Source organism: Aethalodelphis obliquidens, unplaced genomic scaffold, assembly GCF_003676395.1.
Source record: "Aethalodelphis obliquidens isolate GAN/ISIS:26980383/991018 unplaced genomic scaffold, ASM367639v1 scaffold91, whole genome shotgun sequence".
NCBI lineage: Eukaryota > Metazoa > Chordata > Mammalia > Artiodactyla > Delphinidae > Aethalodelphis > Aethalodelphis obliquidens.
This window is the reverse complement of record NW_020838035.1, coordinates 745,923-770,101: the sequence shown is the minus strand read 5'-3', so window position 1 is coordinate 770,101 and position 24,179 is coordinate 745,923. Positions and strand designations below refer to the sequence as shown.

The window sequence follows — 24,179 nt, the reverse complement described above, 5'->3', positions numbered from 1 at the left end:
TACATTTTTAAAGGGTTGTTAAAAAAAAAAAAAAAAGAGAGACTGGATCTGGTTGACAGATGCGCGTGGCCTGCGGAGCCTGGAATGTCTGGTTTTCACAGGAGCGAACGTTTGCGGACGCTTGGGGAAAGTGGATGGAGGTAGGGCTGTGGGTGCAGGTTGGGGGCACTTTGGGGCAGGGCTGGGGGTTAGGGGTGCACACAGTCGGGAAGGAGCCTCTTTAGAGGGGCGTGTGGGCAGAACTGTGTTCCTTCCAAAGCGGTAAGTCCACCTCTGGACGCCCCAGAACCTCAGAAAGTGACTTAATTTGGAAACAGGGACTCTGCAGAGGTGATGGAGGGAAGGGTCTGAGATGAGGTCCTCCTGGATGAGGGTGGCCCTACATCCAGTGACAGGGTCCTTCTAAGACACAGAAGAGGAGGGACCCAGACACAGAGAAGCCACGTGCAGACAGGGGCAGAGACGGGAGGGAGGCGGCCACAAGCCCAGGGACACCTGGAGCCCCCAGAAGCTGGAAGAGGCAGGAAGCACCCTCCCCTGGAGCCTCTGGAGGGGGCGTGGCCCTGGGACACCTTGACCTCAGACGTCTGGTCCCCAGGATGGGGGAGGATGGATGCCTGTGGTGTTTAGCCCCCCGGTCTGCGTCATTTGCTGCTGCCGCCCCAGGACACCGTCCATGCTTCCCCCCAACCCCGGCCCTCCCGCCTGTACATCCAGACCCAGATTCTCCTCCAAAGGTCCCCATTTCCCCCCACCCAGCCATCACTGCCCCTGCTCCCTGGTCCCCGGCAGTGTGGAGACCCCTCGCCCTGCCCGGAATCCCCTCTCCGGCCTCCACGAGAGCCAGCACTGGCTCAGCTTTAGTTGTTCCCGGGAGAACCCTTTCCCCCCAGCACGGGGCTGAGAGCTCACCCTCAACTACGAGGTGCTTCCGAGTCCTCTGCCCCCGGATCACGTCACTCACACGCCGTCCACGTCCTTCCCTGCTGTCCAATGGTCGGCTGCCTCAGCAGGAGGAGAGCTCCATTGGGGCGGGACTTTTCTTCTGTCTCCGCCTTCCAGGGCCCCTTGGTACCCCGTGATCCTAGGACAGAGCCCGGGGCGTGAATCTGTGCGCGGTCAGTCTTTGCTGACCTAGTGCCTCAACTGTCTATTTAAGGACGCAACTTAGGCAACTACACAGCTGCCCCGAGAGGGGTCCCCAGGAAGCACATGCTCACCCTTTGCCCTCCCACGGGGAGAGGATGCCGGGGAGACGGCTGGTGTCACTGGGACCAATCCCACCACCCCAGCTGTGCCAGCCTCACACATCCTGTTGGGCAATGCTGTGGCCTGAAAGTTCCTGAAAGTCTGCCTCTGCAGCCGCTGACCCCTCGTGTGAGCACAGGGGCACCATTGTGCAAACCACACAGTCACCGGGAGGGTCCAGGCCGGGCCTCCCGGGTGGCAGAGACGGGCAGGCACCTGCAGCCTGAGCGTCGGGGAGATGATGGGCTGGGACGCTGCAGCCGGTCACCACTGGGGCCACAGAGGATACAGGGGCATTAGGTCCTGAGTGCCTGGGGCATCAGTCCAAGAACTCGTTTTTTTCCATTAGAATGACCTTAGTTTCTTTTTTAATTTTTATTTTATATGGGATTCTAGTTGATTTACAATGTTGTGTTGGTTTCAGGTGTACGACAAAGTGATTCAGTTAAATATATATTTTTTCAGATTATTTTCCACTCCAAGTTATTACAAGATATTGAATATTGTTCCCTGTGTTACAAAGTAAATCGTTGTCGCTTATCGATTTTATGTATAGTAGTTTGTATCTCTTAATCCCAAACTCCTGATTTATCCCCTCCCCCACTTCCTTTCTCCTTTGGTAATCATCACTTCGGAATCTAAAAAATAAATGAGTTTATATACAAAGCAGAAACAGACTCACAGACATAAATAACTCATTTCTCTTGAGATGTGACATCCGTGCAGTAAAATGCTCAGCTGCTCTGCCTTTCATGCGGGTGTGTGCGGTCTGCTGGGTCATTTTCCAGCACCTACAACCGGCTCCCCAAGACTCCAGACCTCACTCCCTTCAGACCCCCAGGTGGGAGCCCCGGGCAGCCCAGACTTCGGAACGACTGGCTATAAATCAGGGCTTCCCATGACCCGCCTCCTCAGGGTTGATAATTTGCTAAAACTGCTCACGGGACTCAGGCAAAGACGGGAATTGAAAACAAAGACTTTGCTGGCTTACGATAAAGCATGTAATTCAGCTGGTTTTGACTTAGGATCCAAGTCAGGTGGGAGGGATGCACAGGGCAGGTATGGGGAGGGGGCACAGAGCCCAGTGGGCCAGGTGCGAACTCGGAGGAGTGAGGGCGGCTCTGAGCTCGCCCATCACAGCCGCTCAACCAAGCTTCCCTCCTTGGGCTCCGTGGGGGGGACAGAAAAATGTCCCCAAAGAGGTCCACATCCTAATACCTGGACCCTATAAAAATGTTGCCTTCTGACAGAAGGGACTTTACAGGTGTGATTAAGTCCCGGGTGTCGATCTCGAGATGCGGACATGGTCCTGGATTACCAGGTGGGTGTGACATAACCCACAGCGTCCCTGTAAGAAGCAGGCAGGAGGGCTTACAAGCTATAGTGAGTAGGCGTCCGCTGTGTCGACTCGGCAATTGTGGTCCTGTTACAGCAGCCACTGGAAAGTCATTCCTTTCTGAACTGCAGCCAGTAGAGAAAGAAGGAGGATGTCAAGTTTCTGCCAGTGGAAGCGGGCGGCGGCACAGACCCTCATCCCAGCGCCAGCGGCCAGCAGCAGCTCTGACCCCTCCCTGTGAGGAAGGGGTGGTGTTTCCCTGGAGCAGCTGGAAGGCGCATTACGTGGTCAGGGTCCACGGGCCTCGAAACATCCCGCCAACTACAAAGCATCTTTGCAAAACATCACATTAGTTTTTAGAGTAAAAAAACAAAACAAAACAGAACAGAAAGGTAGAAAAATGCTCAAAACAATTTAAAAAAGCTACATTCACAACAATTAAGCAAAACATTGAAAAAACATTAAAAGAAATTGTAAAAAAACCAACGACTTCCAGAAAGTGCCGGGGATGCAGACACCTGGAGTTCACGCATTCGCTGGGGCTTCTGTGACTTCTTCCACGGCTAAGACCTCTTCCTTGTCACCTTTTCCCGCGTCATGTGCAAATTTCTCCCAGAGGATCTGCTGGGGAGAAGGATGGGGGTGTCAGGAGCCCCGCGAGCAGTGGGGGGGCCATGGGGGGTTTAGCTAGAAATCCGAGACGGCTCTCTGCGTCAGATCTTGTAGCTGGCAGACGAGCTTGTGGGAGGGACATCTGAGCCTAGGGTACCACATATGCTAGGGCCACCCGGAGCTCAGGGGTAGCGGGACGTGTCTCATGCTGGCCCCCTAGGGTGGGCGGGCCCCTGGAGGTCCCAGGGACCTGGAGAGAGTGTGGGTCGGTGCTCCTGAGAGGAGAGATGCCCAGCTCAAGAATGGAGGTGAGCAAGCTGACAGCTGGGGGATATGATGCCAGACAGCGGAGTAGGTAGACATAGCCCCTGCCCCACGGAGAGGCAGATGTGATGGGTGCACCCAAGGGGGGTGTCACGTAGGGGGCGTCTCCCTTGTCCCTTGTCCTTTTTCATCCTCTCTGGGAGCTGTCCGCTCCCGGAGATCTGGTCAGACCCCTTTCACTCTGTCTCTACCTCTCTCTTTCTCCCTCCCCGTCTTCCTTCTCTCCTTCTCCCTGCACCCAATTTCCCCAGACACAGCTCGCAGGTAAAACCCCAGTCCCTGACCCCTGAAGGAGGCCAGGGAGCAGGACACGGGATGGCAGCCACACCCTGTGGACCCCTTTGGGTGGACACAGTTGAGATTCTGGGGTCATTGTCCCCTCTCCTCCATCCTGGTTTGCCCCCCACCCCATATGTACCTGGTGGTCGATTTGATGGCTATCGCTCAATTTATCTTTGATCCGTGGAATTGGCGGGAATAACCTGTTCATCCCTAGGAACCTGCTGAGACAAGAAACGTGTGAAAAAAAGACCTAGACGCCCACTTTCCTTCTTGCACCCAAAGGGGGCATGTTGTCATGTCACGTGCAAACACGCCATGCAGGCTCATTTCTTCAGAACAATTTCCTTTAAGAATCACAGAAGGACCAACTCCAGGCTTAGACCATGGAGAAAATGAAAGACTCTGTGAGGGTCTTTCTAGAACCTTCACTCACTCCCTTGGACACAGGGATGGGAGTGAGGGGCATGTGCAGTCTCCGGCAGCTTGGAGGAGTCTGGGGTCTCTTGTGTTTAAAGACCAGGAGGCTTGTCCAACCTTGAAGCCCACGGTTCCAGATTGGGCCACCTTTGTCATGCCTTTTCAATGCTATCTCTTAACCAGCATATTCCATGGTCCCGCAGCACCCCAGTCCGCTGCATGTTCACAGGGGCGTTTTCTTTCTCACCACACGAATGGTACCTCCAATCCTGTGACATCATCAGGAGAGCTTGTACTGAGTTGAAAGGTAGTCTCCAAAGATATATTCACCTCCTGACCCCTGAAACCTGGGGGCGGGAGTTTATGTGGAAACGAGGTCTTTGCAGATGTGATGCAGTGAAGGGTCTGAGATGAGGTCCCCCTGGATGAGGGTGGCCCTACATCCAATGACGGGGTCCTTCTAAGACACAGAAGAGGAGAGACACAGACACAGAGGAGAGACCCCAGGAAGACAGAGGCAGAGACGGGAGGGAGGCGGCCACGAGCCCAGGGACGCCTGGAGCCCCCAGAAGCTGGAAGAGGCGGGAAGGACCCTCCTCTGGAGCCTCTGGAGTGAACGTGACCCTGAGACACCTTGACCTCAGAGGTGTGCTCTCCAGGATGGGGGAGGATGGATGCCTGTGGCTTTAAGCCTCTGGCTTGTGGTCACTGGTTCCGGCAGCTACAGGAAACACACACATCTTTTCTTTAAGATAAGTCTTCTGTGTAAGGCACGAGATCTGTCCCTGTCGCCACAGCCAGTGGCCGGGCTGCCCAAACGCCTCTTTGCTCCCAGGTCCAGTGTCCCTCACAGTTGCTTTCACAGGGCAGACCAGTGTCTCGCCTGGTCCTGGGAGACATTTAGCACAGGACGCCCAAGCAGGACAGGGGCATCAGGACAGGGGCCGCAGGTGGACGCCCACAGCATCCCCACATCCCGCAGGAGGGTCTCAGGTGCAAAATCTCTCCATGCTTTGCAGAGGGCGTCATGCTGTACGCATGCAGGGTTAGTCTGCGTGTTCATTGCAAAGCATTTGCCCGGCGGCCACAGACCCTATGTGATGCCTGGGTCACACACAGGAAAGATGACTGCGGAGGTGCCCATGGACAGGCTGACTGCAGTGGTCTGGGAGCCGGGGCTGAATGACTTGTGCTGGGGGAAATGAAAATCAGAGGAGGAGAGACCTTCTGGGAACTCCAGAAGCTCCAAGGGGCTGAGGGCAGGCAGAGCTCTGAGCACAGCAGGGCTGTGAGGGGCGCCCGGCAGGAGTCTGGGGGCAGGAAAGACCCTTGTTGGTCTCCTGCCACTGACGGACGCAGCCTCAGAGCTGTTTCTCTCCTGTGTGTTTTTCCATCTCTCCAACTTCCTTCCCTTTTTCCAGACAAGTTTTCCTCCAGAAAACCCACACGCCAATTGGCTGCTAGGACTGCCTGGGATGTTTGCAGGCTGCCCTCTCTTTTTTGCCAGCCGATCGGGGCTGCCTTTGGAATAAACACCGGCCCCCTCCACTGACCACGGGGATGCCCACCTAGGACGACCTGAGGTTACCTTTTGAAAAGGCAGCTGATGGTCAGGCCACAGACGAAGGTCCCCAGGACCACCAGCAGGTAGACGTGCACCAGGCTGGATTCTGGTTCCGCAGAGCCTGGGGAGAGAGAGGGGAACACGCCAAGTACGCCGGGGGCCGGGGCACGAGCGATCGCCACCCAGCCAGCTTATGTCCTCACTAGCTCACGGAGGAGGAAACATGCCCAGAGCAGGACGGACATCTAAGGAAAGGACCCAGTCCTGCAACTTTCACAAAAAGATATTCGTGAGACAACACGACCCCGGGATCACGTCCAAAACACATAAAGCGATTTTAAGACACAGCAACCCAAAGACCGAGAATTCAATTTAGAAACGGACCAAAAAAAGATGAATACACATTTCCAGGCATACGGTTTTAAACAAAATGGCGTCCCATCTCTTCTTAAGCTTTAATCTCGCGTGTCATTTAGGATAAGTGCTCTTTACAGCACATTGTTTTTCTAATAAGGCACATTTTGTCTGTGAATGTTTAACAATCCAATGAGAAATCCCAGTTCTACCAGGAGCCTCATAACCTGATGGAGGGGCCGCCATTGTGAGATTTTTCAATAGGAACAGATAAAATGTGACCTATTACACAAAGCTGTCGTTGTTTATTTTAAGCGATACGTTAATTGTCAAAAGTGCGTATTCCGGAGGGGAAATGAAACCAGAAAAAGCCACACGGATGTCAGCCAAGTCTGTTTAGAACTCTGTTCCGGGAAAAGTCTATTCTTTTTGTCTATTCTTATTTTTTTGGTGGGGGGGGGCACATTTTAAACCCATTTGTAAAGTGAGTTGTCAGTGTTTTTGTTCTTGGCGTCTCAGAATACTTTATATGCTCTGGAGGCTTGGCCCTTATCAAATGATTTGAAATATTTCCTCCCCTTTCATGGGTTGTCTTTTCACTGTCTTGAGCGTGTCCTTTGATGCACAAGCGTTTTCATTTTTGATGAAGTCCGCTTTGCCAATTTGTTTCTTTCATCATTCCTGCTTTTGGTGTCACGGCTAAGAACCCGCTGACAAACGCAAGACGGCAAATGAACTCCTTACGGTACTCAGCTGTCGCTTCCAGCTTATGAAATATTGCTGACTCCTTATTTCATTTCATAAATTCGACACCGGCAGGTATCAAAGGCATTGATCTTGGATCAGAAAAAAACAACCACAAAGAAAACGTATGCATACTGTGCTTGCTAAAACACTGAAAGTGTTTGAGACTGGATGGAAGGGAAGGTAGACTCTTAACTATCAGATTGGCTTTAGGGCCAAACCATTACATTCCTGCCAGCTGATCAAAGTTAGAAGGAGGAAGGTGGTAAGATCTGTCAGGCTAGGGCTTCCCTGGTGGCGCAGTGGTTGGGAGTCCGCCTGCCGATGCAGGGGACGCGGGTTCATGCCCCGGTCCGGGAAGATCCCACATGCCGCGGAGCGGCTGGGCCCGTGAGCCATGGCCGCTGAGCCTGCGCGTCCGGAGCCGGTGCTCCGCAACGGGAGGGGCCCCAACAGTGAGAGGCCCGCGTACCGCAAAAAAACAAAAAACAAAAAACCAAAATCTGTCAGGTTAGCCATCCCCCGATTAGAAAGAAACAGAGCCAGTTTGGATGTGAGCTGTATCCCAATCAGAGGTGGACCGTGACGGCTGTTTGGTGTGACCAGGAGGGATGGGTCATTTCCTGGTGGGGCGGAGGCTTAGGAAGGCTCTTAGTAATTCTTAAAGGGTCCCTCTCACGAGCCCTTGCTGTTGCCAGGGGAACAGTGTTGCAGGGGCCGGTGGACAGGAACCCCTCCCAGAATGGCTCAGAGATGAATTCAGGATGCCAGGATCTGTCTGGTGATGATCTCGGGACACGTACCAAACTCAGCTGGCTGACTCCAGGCACCCCAGTGGGCTTTCCGGGCATCTGCCGTCCTGATCTTCACAGTATGTTTGGCTCTGAACCCCGGTCTCGGAAAGCTATATTTATTCCCCGAGTCACCAGACACCACAATCTTTGGAGAAAACAGAAAGTTAGACAGAGTTGTTGCCTGTGTTGAGAAACAGAATGCGGGTGTCTTTTCAGTTGCCCAACTGAAGTGAAAGATTCAAAGCCACACTCTCCCAATCTGGGCATGAATGTGGTATTTTACGTCCTGAGAACTTGGGAGGAATGCTTAAGGGAATAATGACAATGAGTGATTCTGCCATTTTCCGAGTAACCACTCCTGGGGTTGCTAGGATCGTAAGTATAGATGCAGAAATGATTCAAGAGCTACAGTGGGTATGAACCCACCCATGGATGGATAATGCCCCTGTAAATGATGTTAAGAGGACCAAGTTCAACTTCCTCATCGGACAGAGGAGGATACTGAGGTCAGAGTGGTGGTGAAACTTAGAAAAGATCAACAAAAATTATTTTGATGATCAACCTCGAGAGGAATTTTGGAAGAAGACATCATCCCCTTGACACTCCAAGGAATATTTCCTTGACCAACATGGATAGAAGAGGGAGACCCCATCCAGGGGCCTACTGGGGGGGGTGCCCCTATATCACTGACTGGACGGTACTCTAGGAAACCTCCATCCTCTGGTTTTTACCCCGTCCCCATCCTGGCCACCGCTGGACAAAGTTTGCAGTTGGCATGTGTCCATTGCCCAACATCGTACGCTTAAGCTACAAGGGTGATATTTTGGGTCAGAGTTGTAACTCACCAGTTGATTTCCACTGCTTCCGGTATTACTCTAGAAAAAAAAAAATCCAGACCAAAATAGAATGTTTATTTCTCTCCATTTTGAAGGTTTTTCATGGGTCTCATCCAATCTCCCCCTTTGAGCACAGTCAGGAAAAACCGAAACAGTCAGGGTCCAACAAAGGGTTGAGCTCCTACTGTCCCCCCTAACCTGCAGTGGCCCCCAAATAGAAGGATGGAACATGCCCACAGGAGGGAGGGTGCCCCTGTTCATGGCTCCTTCTAGAACCTCAGCTGGTTATGGATCCTAATAAGAATTCAGGTGGGCTTGGAACATAGGTTCCTCCTTGTCTGCACTGGGTCCAGGTGGACATAGGGAGAGGGTTCCTCCTTGTCTACACTGGGTCCAGGTGGGCTTGGAGCAGACCCTGAATTTTCCCAGATGTTCACCCATTCTGAGCCCACCTCATGTGCCCCAGGTTCTCATGGTGGGTCATGGGGGTGGCTGCCAAGCTTCTTGAGGTGTGGTGCCCTGCTTGGAGCAGTGTCCACTCACCTGTCTCTGGATGTCCAGCTGGTACTGGAACTCCCTGATGGACAATGTTTTTCGGGTCCTGGGCTTTTCCCACCGGATGAAGCAGTGTGATTCGTTGCAGTGCACGGTGATATTGTTGGGTGGGTTGTATTGCTCTGTAATGAGAACCCAGCAGACACCTCTAATCCAGAATGCTTCCCCTGGACCACAGAGAGGAGACCCAGTTCTGCCTTTGCAACATTGATGGTGCCTCACCAAGGTCACCGGGAGGCAGGGGTGGGTCTGAGTGTTGTCTCTTGGGGAAGATATCAATCATCAGGCCGCCATGTGCAGAAGGGAGGAAGTTGCGGTTCAACAAGACCTGGGGAGACTTTCCTGGTGGCGCAGTGGTTAAGAATCCACCTGCTGATGCAGGGGACACGGGTTCGAGCCCTGTTCTGGGAAGATCCCACATGCCGCAGAGCAACTAAGCCAGTGAGCCACAATTACTGAGCCTGTGCTCTAGAGCCTGTGAGCCACAACTGCTGAAGCCCATGCACCACAACTACTGAAGCCCGCGCGCCTAGAGCCCGTGCTCCACAACAAGAGAAGCCACCACAATGAGAAGCCCGTGCGCCATAACAAAGAGTAGCCCTCGCAACTAGAGAAAGCCCGCGCGCAGCAACGAAGACCCAACGCAGCCAAAAATAAATAAAATTTTTAGAAAAAGAAGACCTGGGGAGGTAGGTGGTGATGGGTTTGGAGGGCAGGAGAGAGGCCGGTTTGAAATGACTTTAGCCTTAAGAGGCCTGGACTATCCTATGGGATCAGGGAGCCTAGAAAGAGGGGCTGGCGTTCAAGAGAAGACATTGTTTGGCATACGGGAGTACCTTCAAGAGACCAGCCTGGAGCAGAGCGCTAGAAAGAAGAGAAAGAGCTGGCAAAAAAGAAGAAGAAGAAGAAGAAGTAAATTCACAGTGGTCCAGGATGGGTGGAGGGGCTTGGACTGTCACATTCTAAGGAGAGAAAGAGGAGGTGGCATCTGGGTAGATTCAACTGGGTGTACACTTGTCCTTGTAGCAGGTTACCCAAAGGGAGGGAAGGAGGGAAAGATGGGGGCTTGGAGGAATTGGGTCCACATGGAGCTAGCAAAGTCATGGTTTCCAGATGGGGGAGTTGATGCATGTTTGAAAAGGTCAAGGAATTTCAGTGTCCTTCATCGTTGAACAGATATCCAAACAGTGACCCCATGACGGTGCATGCCAGCAATCAACAGGATGGGAGTTCTGTATCTGACTGCATTTTGATGGGCATCTGTTCCATTCTAAAAGCTGAGACTCAATTCTGTTGTTGGAATCTCTGAAGGTCTGTTTGGACAGCTTGGCTGTGTGAAGCTTCTCTTGTGACTGTGAATCTCATGGACTCCACTTCCACATTGAGTAGATCTGATCGTCTTTAAATTTAGAGATGAGATGCTCTATCCCTAGGATACTTACACTGGATTTTCCAGCTCAGAAAAAAGTAAGGGATATAACTCCTCTGGCCTATCGTTGTGATCTGGACTTAGGATTCTGCACCCAGTTCTAATGTGTGGGACTTCCCTCCGACCCCCAACACCACCAAGCAATTCTCTGACACCAGCTGGGTGTCCTACAATTCAACTCAATTCTGACACTATCTACCTGGAGGTGGCGTCAGATTCCACAGGTGAAGGGCTCAGTCCTCCCACTTCAAATGTCAATCCCAAGTCCAGGTCATCACCTGTGCTTCCAACTGACCTGCTATAGATCAAAGATTCCCCTGACCTCCTCCGTGGGTTTGATTCATTTGCAAGAGAAGCTCACAGAACTCAGGAAACATTTTACTTACTAGATCACTATTTTACAATAAAAGGACATAACTCAGGAGCAGCCAGACAGAAGAGATGCATAGGGCAAGGCATGGGCAAAGGGTGTGGAGCTACCATGCCTGCTCTTCTCGGGTGGCTGTCTCTCTAATTTGTGGACATGTTTGACTGAGTAATTAAGGATCTTGAGATGAGGTCATTCTGGATAAGATGAGCTCTAAATCCAATGACTGGTGTCTGTATAAAAGGAAGGAAGGGAGATTTGTGATATACCAGGAAGATGGACATGTGGACAGAGATTGAAATGATGCAACCATAAGCCAAGTACTCCTGGCCATCACCAGAAGCTAGGAAAGAGGCATGGGAGCAGAAGTTCTTTCAGACAGTCCAGAAGGAACCAAACCTGCCAATGCCTTGATTTTGGATTTCTGACCTCCAGAACTGCAAGAGAATACATTTCCATTGTTTTAAGCCTCCCAGTTTGTGGTCATTTGTTACAGCATCTCCAGGAAACTTACGCAGATTTCAGCGCAAATTCTGTCAGACCTACTAGGCAGTGGTTAAATCACAGGTGGTTGCTCTCACCTATTTCTTTTAACAGCAAAACCGAATCGAAGAACTGGATTCCTGCTTCTTGGCTGGTACCGTTAACCAGGAAGTAACTGTACGAAGTTAATCCCGAGAGGTCTTGGAGGTGACATCCCACGTGGGTTCCCGAGTCTTTTAGGTAATGAGGACATTCTCTTTCGATTTTTTTCCTGTAAGATTCCAAAGTGTTCAGAGAACAATCAGGGCATATTTCTTTCTTTACTGTATTTCTCAGGGTTGTCTACATGAGGTCAACACTTACTTTGAGTCTCTTATATACAAAAAATATTGAACGTCATTGGGCGCTGCTTGGCCCTTGGCCCAGGTGCAGTTCATGAAATCCGCATTGTAGATAAGACAGGAGAAGTTTTGGGCAGCTGTGCCCTCCCCACCTGGGAAGAGACAGAAACAAAATAATTTGTACATGGAGTTTAAAGGGGGATGGACCGGATGGCTTCATGGTTCAAAGAAGAATCAATACCAATTCTTCTCAAACTCTTCCCAAAAAGAGAAGAGGGAACACTTCTAAACTCATTTTCTGAGGTCAGCATCACTCATCACTCTGATACCAAAGCCAGACAAAGACACAAGAAAAGAAAATTACAGGCCAATATCCCTAATAAGCATAGATGTAAAAATCTCCAACAAAATGTTAGCAAACCACATCCAACAGCATGTTAAAAGTCAAATTTGTCCCTTGAATGTAAGAATGATTCAACATATGCAAATCAATCAACGTGATGCACCACATTAACAAAGTGAAAGAGATAAACTACATAATCATCTCAATAGATGCAGAAAAAGTGTTTGACAAAATTCAACATCCATTCAGGATAAAAACTCTCAACAAAATAGGTATAAAAAGGATTTACTTCAGCACAATGAAGGCCAAATATGAAAATCCCACAGCTAATGTCATACTCAATGGAGAAAAACTGAAAGCGTTTCCTCTAAGGTCCTGTACAAGACAAGGATGCCCGCTCTCACCACTCCTATTTAACATAGTACCTGAAGTCCTAGCCAGAGCAATTAGACAAGAAAAAGAAATAAAGTTATTCAAATCAGAAAGGAAGAAGTAAGATGATCTCTGTTTGCGGATGATATGATCATATACGTAGAAAACCCCAAGACTAAACAAAAAAAAATATTGAAACTAATACATTTAGTAAAGTTGCAGGATACAAAATCAACATACACAAACCAGTGGCATTTCCACACAGTAACAATGACATAGCTGAAACAGAAATTAAGAAAAAAAAAATCTCATTTACAATAGCAACAAAAAGAGTAAAGTACCTAGGAGTACACTTAACCAAGGAGGTGAAAGGCTTGTAAGTTCGATGTTGCAAGACATTGATGAGGGAAATGAAAAAAGACACAGATAAATGCAAAGACACCCTGAGTTAATGGACCGAAAGAATTAATAGTGTTAAAATGTCCATACTACCCAAAGTATCTATAGATCAATGTGACCCCTATCAAAACCCCAATGACATTCTTTAAAGAAAAAGAAAAAACAGTCCTAAAATTCGTATGGAACCACAAGACTCCAAATAGTGAAAACCATCTTGAGCAAGAAGAACAAAGCTGGAAACTTCATGTTGCCTGATCCCAAGATATATTACAAAGCTACAGTAAGTAAAACTGTACTATGATGGCATAAAAGTAGACGTAGAGATAAGTGAAACAGAGTAGAGAGCCCAGAAATAAATTCCCACACTTATGGTGTACTGATATTTGATAAACCTGCCAAGAACACACCAGGGAGAAAGGATTAGTGTCTTTACTAAATGATGATGGGACAACTGCATATCCACATGCAGAAGAATGAAATTGGGTCCTTATCCCACACCACATACAGAAATCAAGTCAAAATGGATTAAAGACTTAAATATAAGACCTGAAACTGTAAAACTCCTAGAAGAAAGCATAGGGAAAGAACATCTTGACATTGGTCCCAGCAATGATTTTTTGGATTTAACACCAAAAGCACAGGCAACAAAAACAAAAGTAGAAAACTAGAATTGGATCAAACTAAACACTTCTGCACAGCAAAGGAAACAATCAACACAGCAGAAAGCCAACCTATGGAATGGGAGAAAATATTTGCAAACCATATGTATCTGATAAGGAGTTAATATCCAAAATATAAAAAGAGTTCAAGCAACCCAAGAGCAAAAAACAAATTTTTAAAAAACAAATAATCTGATTAAAAACAGTCAAAGGATCTGAATAGACGTTTTTCCAAAGAAGACATCCAAATGTCCAACAGGTACCTAAAAAGATGCTCAACATCACTAATTGTCAGGGAAATGCAAATTAAAACCACAATGAGGTATCACCTCGCACCTGTCAGAACGGCTCTCATCAAAAAGACAAGAAATGACAAGTGTTGGCAAGGATGTGGAGAAAAGGGAACCCTCGTGCCCTGTTGGTGGGGATGTAAATTGGTGCAGCCACTATGGGAAACAGTGTGGCGATTCCCCCCAAAATTAAAAATGGAACTATCATATGATCCAGCAATCATTTTTTTTTTTTTTTTTTTTTTTTTTGGTACGCGGGCTTCTCACTGTTGTGGCCTCTCCCGTTGCGGAGCACAGGCTCCGGACGCGCAGGCTCAGCGGCCATGGCTCACGGGCCCAGCCGCTCCGTGGCATGTGGGATCTTCCCGGACCGGGGCACGAACCCGCATCCCCTGCATCGGCAGGCGGACTGTCAACCACTGCGCCACGAGGGAAGCCCTCCAGCGATCCTTTTTATGAGTGTATATTCCATGGAAATAAAATCTGGATCTCGAAGAGATATCTGCACCCCCATGTTCACTGCAGAATTATTCACAGAAGCCAAGATATGGAAATAAACTAAGTGTCTGTGTGGACAGATGAATGAATAAAGAAGATGTGATACACACACACACACACACACACACACACACACACACACACACACAGAGGAATATTAGTCAGCCATGAAAGGGAGGAAATTCTGCCATTTGCAACAACATGGATGGACCTGGGGGGTATTATGCTAAGCGAAATAAATCCGACAGAGAGAGACAAATACTATATGATTCACTTATATGTGGAATCTAACGAAAACTCATAGAAACACAGAATAGAATGGGGGTTCCAGGGGCTAGGGAGGGTGGGGGAAATGGGAGATGTTCGTCAAAAGGTACAAATATCCAGCTGTAAGATGAGTAAGTTCCAGGGAGCTAACGCACAACCTAGTGACTATAGTTAAAATACTGGATTGTTCACTTGAAAGTCACTAAGAGAGTAGATCTCCAGGGTTTCCACCACAAAACAAACAAACAAAATAACTACTTGACAGGATGGATACGTTAATAGCTCAGTTGTGGTAATCATTTCACAAAGTATACGTACATCAAAACACCAAATGTGGGAATTCCCTGGGGGCCCAATGGTTAGGACTCTGCGCTCTCACTGCTGAGGGCCCAGGTTCAATCCCTGGTTTGGGAACTAAGGTCCCACAAGCCGCGCAGCATGGCCAAAAAGGTAAAAAAACAAAAAACAAAAAACCCCCCAAAGGTACCTCTTAAATATATGCAATTCCTATGTGTCAATTCTATCTCCATATAGCAGAAAAAAGTGGGGGAATGTACCCTGATGCTCATGTGGGAAGGAGAAGAATCACCACCATGTTTTCCCTACCTGGGTTCAGGTAGACCAGTGTTTCTGAAATTCGTCTTCGGTTGATATTTACTTCGACAGTGAGCGTGACTCCCCCATGGAGAGAACAGTCCTGAAAGGTGCACTGACATTCCTTGTCTTTGACCTGAAAAGATGTCACCAGCCAGTGAATTAAGAACCAGTCTTCTTTCGTTACATCCTGGTTGTTTGCTCCTACCCTGACCCTGTGATGACATCCACCTCCCTCTGTGACATCTCCCCCAGGTACCTTCTTTGGCAAGACGCCAACTAGCAGCCTTCAAAAGGTCAGAATAGAGCTCGCTTTTTATTTTGTTTTATTTATTTATGTTTGGCCGCGTTGGGTCTTCGTTGCCGTGTGCAAGCTTTCTCTAGTTGCAGCGAGCGGGGGCTACTCTTCATTGCGGTGTGTGGGCTTCTCATGGCAGTGGCTTCTCTTGTTGTGGAGCACAGGCCCTAGGAGCGAGGGCTTCAGCAGTTGTGGCATGCAGGCTCAGTAGTTGTGGGGAACAGGCTCTAGAGCGCAGGCTCAGTAGTTGTGGCGCACGGGCTTAGTTGCTCTGCGGCATGTGGGATCTTCCTGGACCAGGGATCGAACCCATCTCCCCTGTATTGGCAGGCGGATTCTTAACCGCTGTGCCACCAGGGGAAGTCCCAGAGCTCACCTTTTAATATGAGAGCCCTCAACTCTTTAAACTGTATGGGAACTTCACACCCTCTTTTATGGGATTGACTTTTCTTGTCCTGTCTCATACCCACCGTTCTCTCACAGGTGTCACGTTTACATTGTATCCAAGTCAGTCTGTTTACTTTATTCCCATTGAACAGGCAGAGCTAATGTTATTTCTCTCTCAGGTTTAAGTCTTGCAGGTGGACCAACTGAGCAAAAGGCTGCCATTGCAGGCAGCCAGGAGCCCCCAGGCTAATTGGAATAGGGATGCCTGAGAGAAGAATGGGGTCCTCTCAGGGAATCAGCCCTCTGGACACATCTTGGACACAGCAGCACTTTCCTGGTGCACTTCGAACCATGAGTCTGTGATGTGTCCCAGTGTCACGCGTATGTTTTTTGTTTGTCCTGCTTGACGAGAGCTCTCCGAAGAACGGTGATCGAGCACATCCAATCCATCTTACCTTTTTTTTAATCTGTCCCTTCTCCTTGTGAATCAACACACATTCCCCGTAGGTAGCGTTTTCCTGGCAGTCCCAAGTTAATTTTGTCGTCTTTGGGTCAAACTTCATGTTTAGACTGGAGTTCTGTTCCACGGTTGGAAGATCTGAAACATACAGCCTCAGGAGTCAGAAACTACCCTTCTTCTCCCGTCTCCATTCTCCCTTAACCAATGCATCTCACATCTTGTGAGCAGAGATCAGGGCTGGGAATCACTGTGCCCCTACCCCTCTCACACACCCTCATCACCCCCTACCCCTTTCCCACCTCTCCTTCCTGCCCTTTCTGCAAGGGGAGATGTCCACTGTGGAAATAAACGAAGACAGGAAGCAGCAAAGGCTATTTATCCAGATCCTGCCATAGTAAAGGGAGTTGGCCACCATCACCTGTGTCTGCAGAATGGGTGGGGGGGAATTCACATCACCAGCAGGGGGAGCACAACAGGAGGTGTGATGCCGGTTGACCGTTGCATATGAGGATAAAAGGAAATGAGATGCAGGCATTGGGATGTTTCCCCCAGAACCCAGGGTCATGGGAATGGGAGCAACGGGGAGAGGGGAAGCACATCCATACGTTTATCCCATTGGTCCTGGGTCAGGAAGAGTGAGGGTACCAGCAGCATGGAGAGTAGAACGGCCATCGCCAGGGCACACAGGGGGCTGACCGAGGGACGTGAAAGTGCTGGGGGAAGAGAAAATCAGCTTTCATGGGGGTCTGGACATGGAGACCAGGGGTGTTTCCCTGGCGGGATGTCCAGGGAAAAAACACAGGACTCTCTCCAGGGTGATGGTCAGCATGGTGACCTGGCCAGCCTGGGTCACTGTTGGCTATAGAGGGTCCTCAGGCTTCAGTAAGCCTCAGAGATGGCCCCAGAACCAAGAGCCTGTCCTCAAGCCTGAGCACCACGTCCAGTCTTCCCTGTTACCGCCTGAATCACTTTGGGCAAGTTGCCCACCTGCCTGGTCTGTAACATGGTGGCAGGGCTTGGGAGGTTGGGGGATAACTCCCAAGTCAAAGGCAATGAAAGGCCATGTACCGCGCCCAAGGATGGGGTTCCTTCATGCAGTGGGAGACCCTTGGGAGACCCTCCCCCTGACCCTTCAGCATCCTTTCTCCAGAGCCTGAGGACGAGGGTCCCTCCATGCAGTGCATTTGGGGAAACCCAAACCCTGAGTCTCCAACGTGGTTATCAGAGTCTGTGGATGGGAATCCCTCTGGGCAGTGTCTTTCTCTCTGCACTAAGAGACTGTAAGCCCCCAGCCATAGCTGTTTCTCTATCCCCAGAAATGCATCCCCAGCGTATGGGTATCAGGGCGCTGGATACACATTTTACAAATTGAGTGGATTATTTCTCCAGAGCAGACCGTGCCAAAAGCAGGTGTAGCCCCTGGAGCAGCTGCTGAAGTTGGGAACAGAATAGCAGGGATGGTCTATGTAAAGAAAATATAAGCCATTTATATACATTATTATATAATTCCCCTATGCATTAATTATAAAATCTATCTCTTCATTTATAATCGAGATCTTCATATAAAATTGTAAATATAATGTGAATTATATAGAAATAATCCATGTTTGTATGAATATGAACAATTTTATAAATAATGTGGATACATAAGGACATTCTGTGACTTAATCATATCATCTTTATGCTAGGAGACTCTCTCTCTGACAAGCTTGCTTCACACTTTGATCCCTTTGTTATTCACACCCGATGAGGGAAGTTGATCAATGAGCAGAAGGACAGACACAAAATCAGACAGATGTCATGAGTTTGTAGGCGCTGAGCCTGACGTGGATGTACAGTTCCCCACAGAGCGTGGAAACCGGGGAGCTTTTCCTGCCCCCCCAAGAAAACTGTGTTACTTTCCTTGTGCTCCTGTAACAAATTCCCACAAACTTGGCATTTTCTTTTTTAATTTTTTTATAAATTTATTTTTATTTATTTATTATTTTTGGTTGTGTTGGGTCTTTGTTGCTGCACGCGGGCTTTTCTCTAGTTGCAGCGAGCGGGGGCTACTCTTCGTTGTGGTGCACGGGCTTCTCACTGCGGTGGCTTCTCTTGTGGCGGAGCTCGGGCTCTAGGTGCGTGGGCTTCAGGAGTTGTGGCGCACAGGCCGTTTAGTTGCTCCGCGGCATGTGGGATCTTCCCGGACCAGGGCTCGAACCCGCGTCCCCTGCATTGGCGGGCGGATTCTTAACCACTGCGCCGCCAGGGAAGCCCCAGACTTGGCATTTTAAAAACTCCGCCCTTCATCTCTTGCAGTGCTGCAGATCAGAAGTCTGACAGGGTCCCTTTGGGGTAAAACCAAGGAAGTGGCAGAGAGCTGCTTCCCTGTGAAAACTCCACAGGGGAACGCGTTTCCTTGGCTCTTCCAGCTTCCGGAAGCCACCTCCTTTCTGGGTGCATGGTCCCCCTCCATCTTCAAAGTGCATTACTCCAGCCTCTTCATCATCACAGCACTGCCTCTCTCTTATAAGGACACTTGTGATGACACTGAGCTCAACCAGATAATCCAGAATAATCCACCATCTTAATACTTTTCACTTAGTCCTGTCTGTCATGTAAGGTAACATATCAAAGTTTCTAGGGATTAGGACATGGGTGTTTTGGGGGACGTTTTCTGTCGACCATACAGGGACCAGGACTTGGAATTCGTGGCTCAGGTGACCCATGAATCCATGGTTGCCACATCACGGTGATTATAAGATGCTTTGGGGGGCTTCCCTGGTGGCGCAGTGGTTAAGAATCTGCCCATCAATGCAGGGGAAGCGGGTTCGAGCCCTGGTCCGAGAGATCCCACATGCCGCAGAGCAACTAAGCCCGTGCGCCACAACTACTGAGTCTGCGCTCTAGAGCCCACGAGCCACAACTACTGAGCCTGTGAGCCACAACTACTGAGCCTGCGCTCTACAGCCCGCAAGCCACAACTACGGAAGCCCGCGCGCCTAGAGCCCGTGCTCCGCAACAAGAGAAGTCCCCGCAATGAGAAATCTGCTCACCGCAACGAAGAGTAGCCCCCGCTCGCGACAATTAGAGAAAGCCCATGCGCAGCAAGGAAGCCCCAATGCAGCCAAAAATAAATAAATAAAATTTTTTTTTTTTTACAAAAAAGATGCTTTGGGGAAAATTACAGCCCCTTTGCTTTGTGTCTCATTGCTCTGACTCTCTCTTACTAATCAGACTGGATTTGGGGAGAGTGGAACAAGAAATACGTGTTCAGGTTTCCTTTATGATATTAACACATTTTTTGAGATCTTAAAATATTTTTTAAAACTTGAGTTTTGCAGCAATTAAAAAACGTCATTAGGAACAAAACAGAAAAATAGGAACAGTCAGTACACAGAGAGACACGGAGGAACTTTCAGTGCATGTGACTGAGTAAAGGAACCAATCTAAAAAGGGCTTGTAGTGCATGATTCCAGCTCTACGACAGTCTGGACAAAGCAAAGCCGTGCAGACAGCAAAAGCATCAATGGTTGCCAGGGGTTGAGAGAGGAAGAGGGATGAAGAAGTGGAGCACAGGGGATTTTTAGGGCAATGAAACTACTCTGCATGACACTATATATAATGACGGCTACAGGTCATCATGCGTTTGTCCACACCCATAAAATGTGCAACACCAAGACTGACCCCTAATGCAAATTATGAACTTGAGTCAAGAATCCTGCGTCCAACTTGCTCCATCAATCGTAAGACATGTGCCACACTGATGAATGGTGTCCGTCACGGGAACTCTCTGTAGGGGAAGTGGGTACGTAGGAATCCCCTTACTTTCCACCTAACGTTTCTGTAAACCTACAACTGCCTTACACAAAGTCAATTAACATTACCAAAAAATAGTACTGCAAAAGCACCATGCTCTATTCCGATAAAGCCACACCCCACAGAAGACACCTGCTCTTCCGGCTGGGTCTGGGGTGGCATCTGCGACTCTGCTCACCGTTTCCCCAACAGTATCTTTGGTTGTGGTGATTCATTTTTTGGTGTTGCTGTGACTTGGAATGTGGCCTTTCCTTCTCTGGCGCTAAGTTCTGCCAGTGCGCGCCTCACCTCTCTGCGCTCCCAGAATCCCATCCTTTTAACGCTTCATCCTTTCCTGGAGGGCCCTCTCTCTCTGCATTTTATGGTGCACGATCATATTTTCTGTAATTTCCTTGCATTTGTGGAGTCTATTGGTCTAAACGCAGCCTCTGTCTCTTGGTGTTTTAGTTGACTGGGGGCTGCCCTAAGAAAGGACCACAAGTTTTCTTCCCTCCCTCCCTCCCCCCTCCCTCCTGGCCTTCCTTCCCTCCTCCTGGCATTTCCCTAATTCATTCCTTCTCTATCCAATCCTGTCCTGCCTCTGCTTTTTGGAGGTCCCTCCCACTATGCCCAGCACGCCGACCCCTTGGACCTCCTTCTCCACATTCTCGTATCTCCCTCCTGGGCTCCAGCCCCACCAAGGGGGCTCGTCCATCTTCTGCCAAGGCTCTCGGACCTACAGGACCCGCCATCAGCGGACCGCTGGCCCAGCTCCTCCGTGGCCTGTGTCACCCTGGGTGACTTTGGCATCCATTGTACAAGGGGGACCTCCCGACTTCCGTGAGCCATCTCCACCAGCAAAGACCCCTTCACCCCAGCTGCCTTCACACGCCCAGTCCCCCTGGCCCGTTATCACCTGGACCCCGCCCCTGCTCGGAGACGTGTTCAGGAGTGTCCCGAGCCCGCTGGCGCTCCACGGGCACCGGACACCCTCTCCTCACACCCCAGCTGCCTCTGCTAAGAAGCCGCCAGCACCTCCTGCGTTTAATTCGCTGTTTCCATGAATGCGCCTCCTTTCCCACCTCCTCTGTCGAAGGCTGGACTGGCTCATCTATTGGAGCCGGGAAGGAAGGAAGGAAGGAAGGAAGGGAGGGAGGGAGGGAGGGAGGGAGGGACGAGAGAAGGAAGGGAGGGAGGAGGGAGAAAGGAAATAAATTCCCTGAACCTTCACCATCTCCTCCTGGCTGGGTCCCAACAATGCAGGACCCCACCCACTCCCTTTTTCAGGTGTGCATACCTGGGCCACCGCACACCTGGAGACAAGCACCCAGCCTCAGATTCCTGCCCCCAACTCCCCCCCCCCGCCCCCTGGGACCTCACTTGCTATCAGAGAGGAAATAAAAACCACAGAGCCGACCTGTTCCAACTTCCCCACCCGCCTGACATCTCCTGCCCTTCTCCCACGATGGGAAAGCACCCAGCTTCCTCCACGTGCGAACGGGACCCCGGACCACCCAGCTTTCCTCTGGGTCTTGTCCCCGTCCTCTGTGCTGGGGCCGGGGCACCCAGAGGCTCTGAGAGAGGACCTTCCTGGGTCAGTGCACGCCCGCAGCGACTCTTGCCTAGATTTTCACATCCGCAATTTGTGCACTGCCCTTGCGGTTGGAGCTGAGCCTCACTTGACAGGGCGGGGGATGGGCCGCGGAAGGGCCACAGCCCGCAGCACCTTAGTCCTCAGCGGTTACAGCACCTGCGCCCATCACCTGGCCCTCTGTCCCGTCAGCTTCCTGGGTGCACTTTTCTCCCCCTTAGTGCCTCGCATCGTACCTGCCTTGGGAAGCGGGGTGGACACGCAGCGGGTACCCAAGGATACGCACTATCTTAGACTGATCGACACCCTACAGCGCAGTTCCCCATTCAGCTTCCTCTGAACCGAAACTGCCTTGGCTTCTTGCTCACTGTGATGGGGCAAAACCAGAAACTTCTGTAAACTTGACTTTAAAAAAAACAGCCAAGTTCTCACACACCACAGAGGGACACAGAAATCCACCCAAAGGTTGCTGCTTTAGATCAGCAGTTCATCGCAGCCCCCCGCTCTGGTCGAGGATGGCGAGAAACCTCCAGGGGACATTTCACCCAGAGCATGAGATCATCAGTGCTATGACGTACCATGTGCAGACAGAGCCTGGTTTAATTCTCACCCCCGTCCTACGAGGCAGCTCCTGGTACCCTCGCAGAAGTGGCCGGAAGACCGAAGCCCAGGGAAATCTCATTCTTTTACTTTATTTGTTGCCTTGATGGTTTTTAAAGTCGCGGCAAAATTCACATGGTATAAAATTCGCCCTTTAAAACGTACAGCTCAGCGGCACTTAGGACATTCATAATGTTGTGTATCCCACCACCTCTATCTGGTTCCAGAACCTTCTCATCCCTCCAGAAGGAGACCCTGTCCGCATGAGCTGTCACTCCCCAGCCCACGCCCCCAGCCCCCAGACACCATGAACCTACTTTCTGTCTGTGTGGAGTTGCCCGTCTGCTTGTTTCCTGTAAATGGAATCGTGCCATATTTTGCCCTTTGTACCCACTTTCCCTCGTCTTCTGGTTTTCACCAGGCTGGGTTTTCTTTCCTCTTTTACAGATTTCAGCTTTACACAGATGTCAGCTGGAAAGAAGGCGCTGAGACCTTGTCTCAGAACAACCTCTCTCAAATTCGAGGCACACAGGAAACACCTTGCAGGGGCGTGGGTCCACGGGGGACCCTGGCACAAGCTGGCATTTTGATCTCGCTGTGGTTCTGGGGTGCCACGCATCACCGTGATCGGGCAACACACAGACACAGAATGCAACGCCACCCTCTTCAACAGCACCTGTAACCTGGGCAGGCCACCCGCTCTGCAGGACACACAGCTCCACGAAGGCGTCCCACCCGAGCCTTTGGACTAAATCCAAGCTACGTCCCAGGCACAGGCTTGTACAGAGAACTCCACACACTCTCACTGCAAGCTGGCTGGGTCCCTGGGACTCACTCAGACCTTACAATGCAGCTTCACGTGCTACGAGACGTACCCATCACCAATAACCATCTTCACCTGGGTGCCCTTCACCCAGCAGTTTTTACTGCCCACCCTCAAGTTCTCGCCCACCTGGAATGCCAGCTGCCTGGAGCAGCAACAGAGGCAGGAAAAGGTCCCCTAGTGACTTGACACTTTGGAGGACCCCAGGATCAAGGGGACCGGACTAGCCCACCGTACCACGCTCGCCCCTGCCAACCTGTGTTCCTCCATGCTGCTGCCTGACGCTCCCACATCTGGCCGCTCTGACAACTAAGTGTCTTCCTCGTCCGAAAGCAAGTGCCCAGATTGCGCGACAGGAGCATCTCAGCTCAATAGCTTCCTTTTTCTTTTTCCTCCTTGATGTCCTCCCCCATCTGTGGTGTTTCTCATTACAAGGAATTGGGAACCCTTCGTGGTGGAGTTGCCCCCTTCACCATAGCTACAGAGGTCACCCTCCTTAAAGTCCAAGCAGTGGCTCAGGAGGCTGCCCAGACCAGCTACCAGGTGGGCCTCTCGTGTCACTGCCCATTTTCATGGAGAAGGTCATCCTCCTAAGAGTTGGACCAGATAGATCACCAGGTCTTCTCAGAGTGGACACCACGGTGGGTCTCCATGTCTTCGGTGGAGAACACCCCCTTGCTCACATTCACAACCAACCCAGTTCTGGTCAATTCAATTCATCAGAACTTTCCTGAGTATCCCAGGGATTTAAAACCAGCCAGAGTGGGTAGGAAGTGGCTTTCCAGCTCATGATGGGGCAAGGCTGAACAGAAGGGTCATGGGGGCTGGGGACACAAACGCAGCACTGGATGTCCCCAAGGAGGGTCCGTCACATGAGGTGGTGGACAAGAGTGGGTGTGGGGTTTCATGGGAACTACATCCTGGGTGTGAGGGAGAGATGTTGTCTCCCAAGCTCACTGGGGCTCCAGGGCTTCAGAAATGCAGGAATGCTGGTACGGATCAGAGTTAGGGCAAGAGGAGCTACTGGCAAAGGGGATGGAGCTGGGGGAAGGCTCAGTCCTGCCATGTTTAAGTGGCTTCCCTGATGAGCCCCGAAGGGGAGGCGTCCATCAGGGAGCTGGATGTAGGGCTCGGC

General features: G+C 50.3%; 1 protein-coding gene across 7 annotated transcripts; it reads right to left on the bottom strand.

The window, feature by feature from the left end:
- Positions 1-719: 719 nt before the first annotated feature.
- On the bottom strand, positions 720-23,378 carry CSF2RA (colony stimulating factor 2 receptor subunit alpha). Of its 7 annotated transcripts, XR_003430485.1 has the most exons (14): positions 23,301-23,378; positions 16,859-16,966; positions 16,249-16,391; positions 15,121-15,244; positions 11,709-11,838; positions 11,444-11,616; positions 9,055-9,188; positions 8,521-8,550; positions 7,685-7,820; positions 5,808-5,904; positions 3,939-4,020; positions 3,103-3,208; positions 2,624-2,709; positions 720-1,084 (listed from the first exon to the last, which is right to left on the bottom strand). XR_003430485.1 is itself a non-coding variant. In XM_027095483.1 (13 exons), the coding sequence occupies exons 1-12, from the start codon at positions 23,335-23,337 to the stop codon at positions 3,110-3,112; spliced, it is 1,293 nt and encodes a 430-aa protein (XP_026951284.1). In that variant the 5' UTR covers positions 23,338-23,378; the 3' UTR covers positions 1,692-2,709; positions 3,103-3,109. The 7 variants fall into 7 exon arrangements, 6 of the variants coding, with proteins under 6 accessions (XP_026951284.1, XP_026951283.1, XP_026951285.1 ...); XM_027095483.1 differs by lacking the exon at positions 720-1,084 and having other exon boundaries at positions 1,692-2,709; XM_027095482.1 differs by lacking the exon at positions 720-1,084 and having other exon boundaries at positions 1,872-3,208.
- Between the last annotated feature and the right edge of the window lie 801 nt (positions 23,379-24,179).

What these genes read in the sequence shown, in the direction of transcription:
- CSF2RA (XM_027095483.1), bottom strand. Translation starts at nt 23,337, where the DNA reads ATGTGGGAGCGTCAGGCAGCAGCATGGAGGAACACAG. An exon ending in AGCAGCATGGAGGAACACAG is followed by an intron (nt 16,967 to 23,300) that starts GTTGGCAGGGGC and finishes CTCTTCCCCCAG; the next exon opens with CACTTTCACGTCCCTCGGTC. An exon ending in ATCAGCTGCCTTTTCAAAAG is followed by an intron (nt 4,021 to 5,807) that starts GTAACCTCAGGT and finishes TTGTCTCAGCAG; the next exon opens with GTTCCTAGGGATGAACAGGT.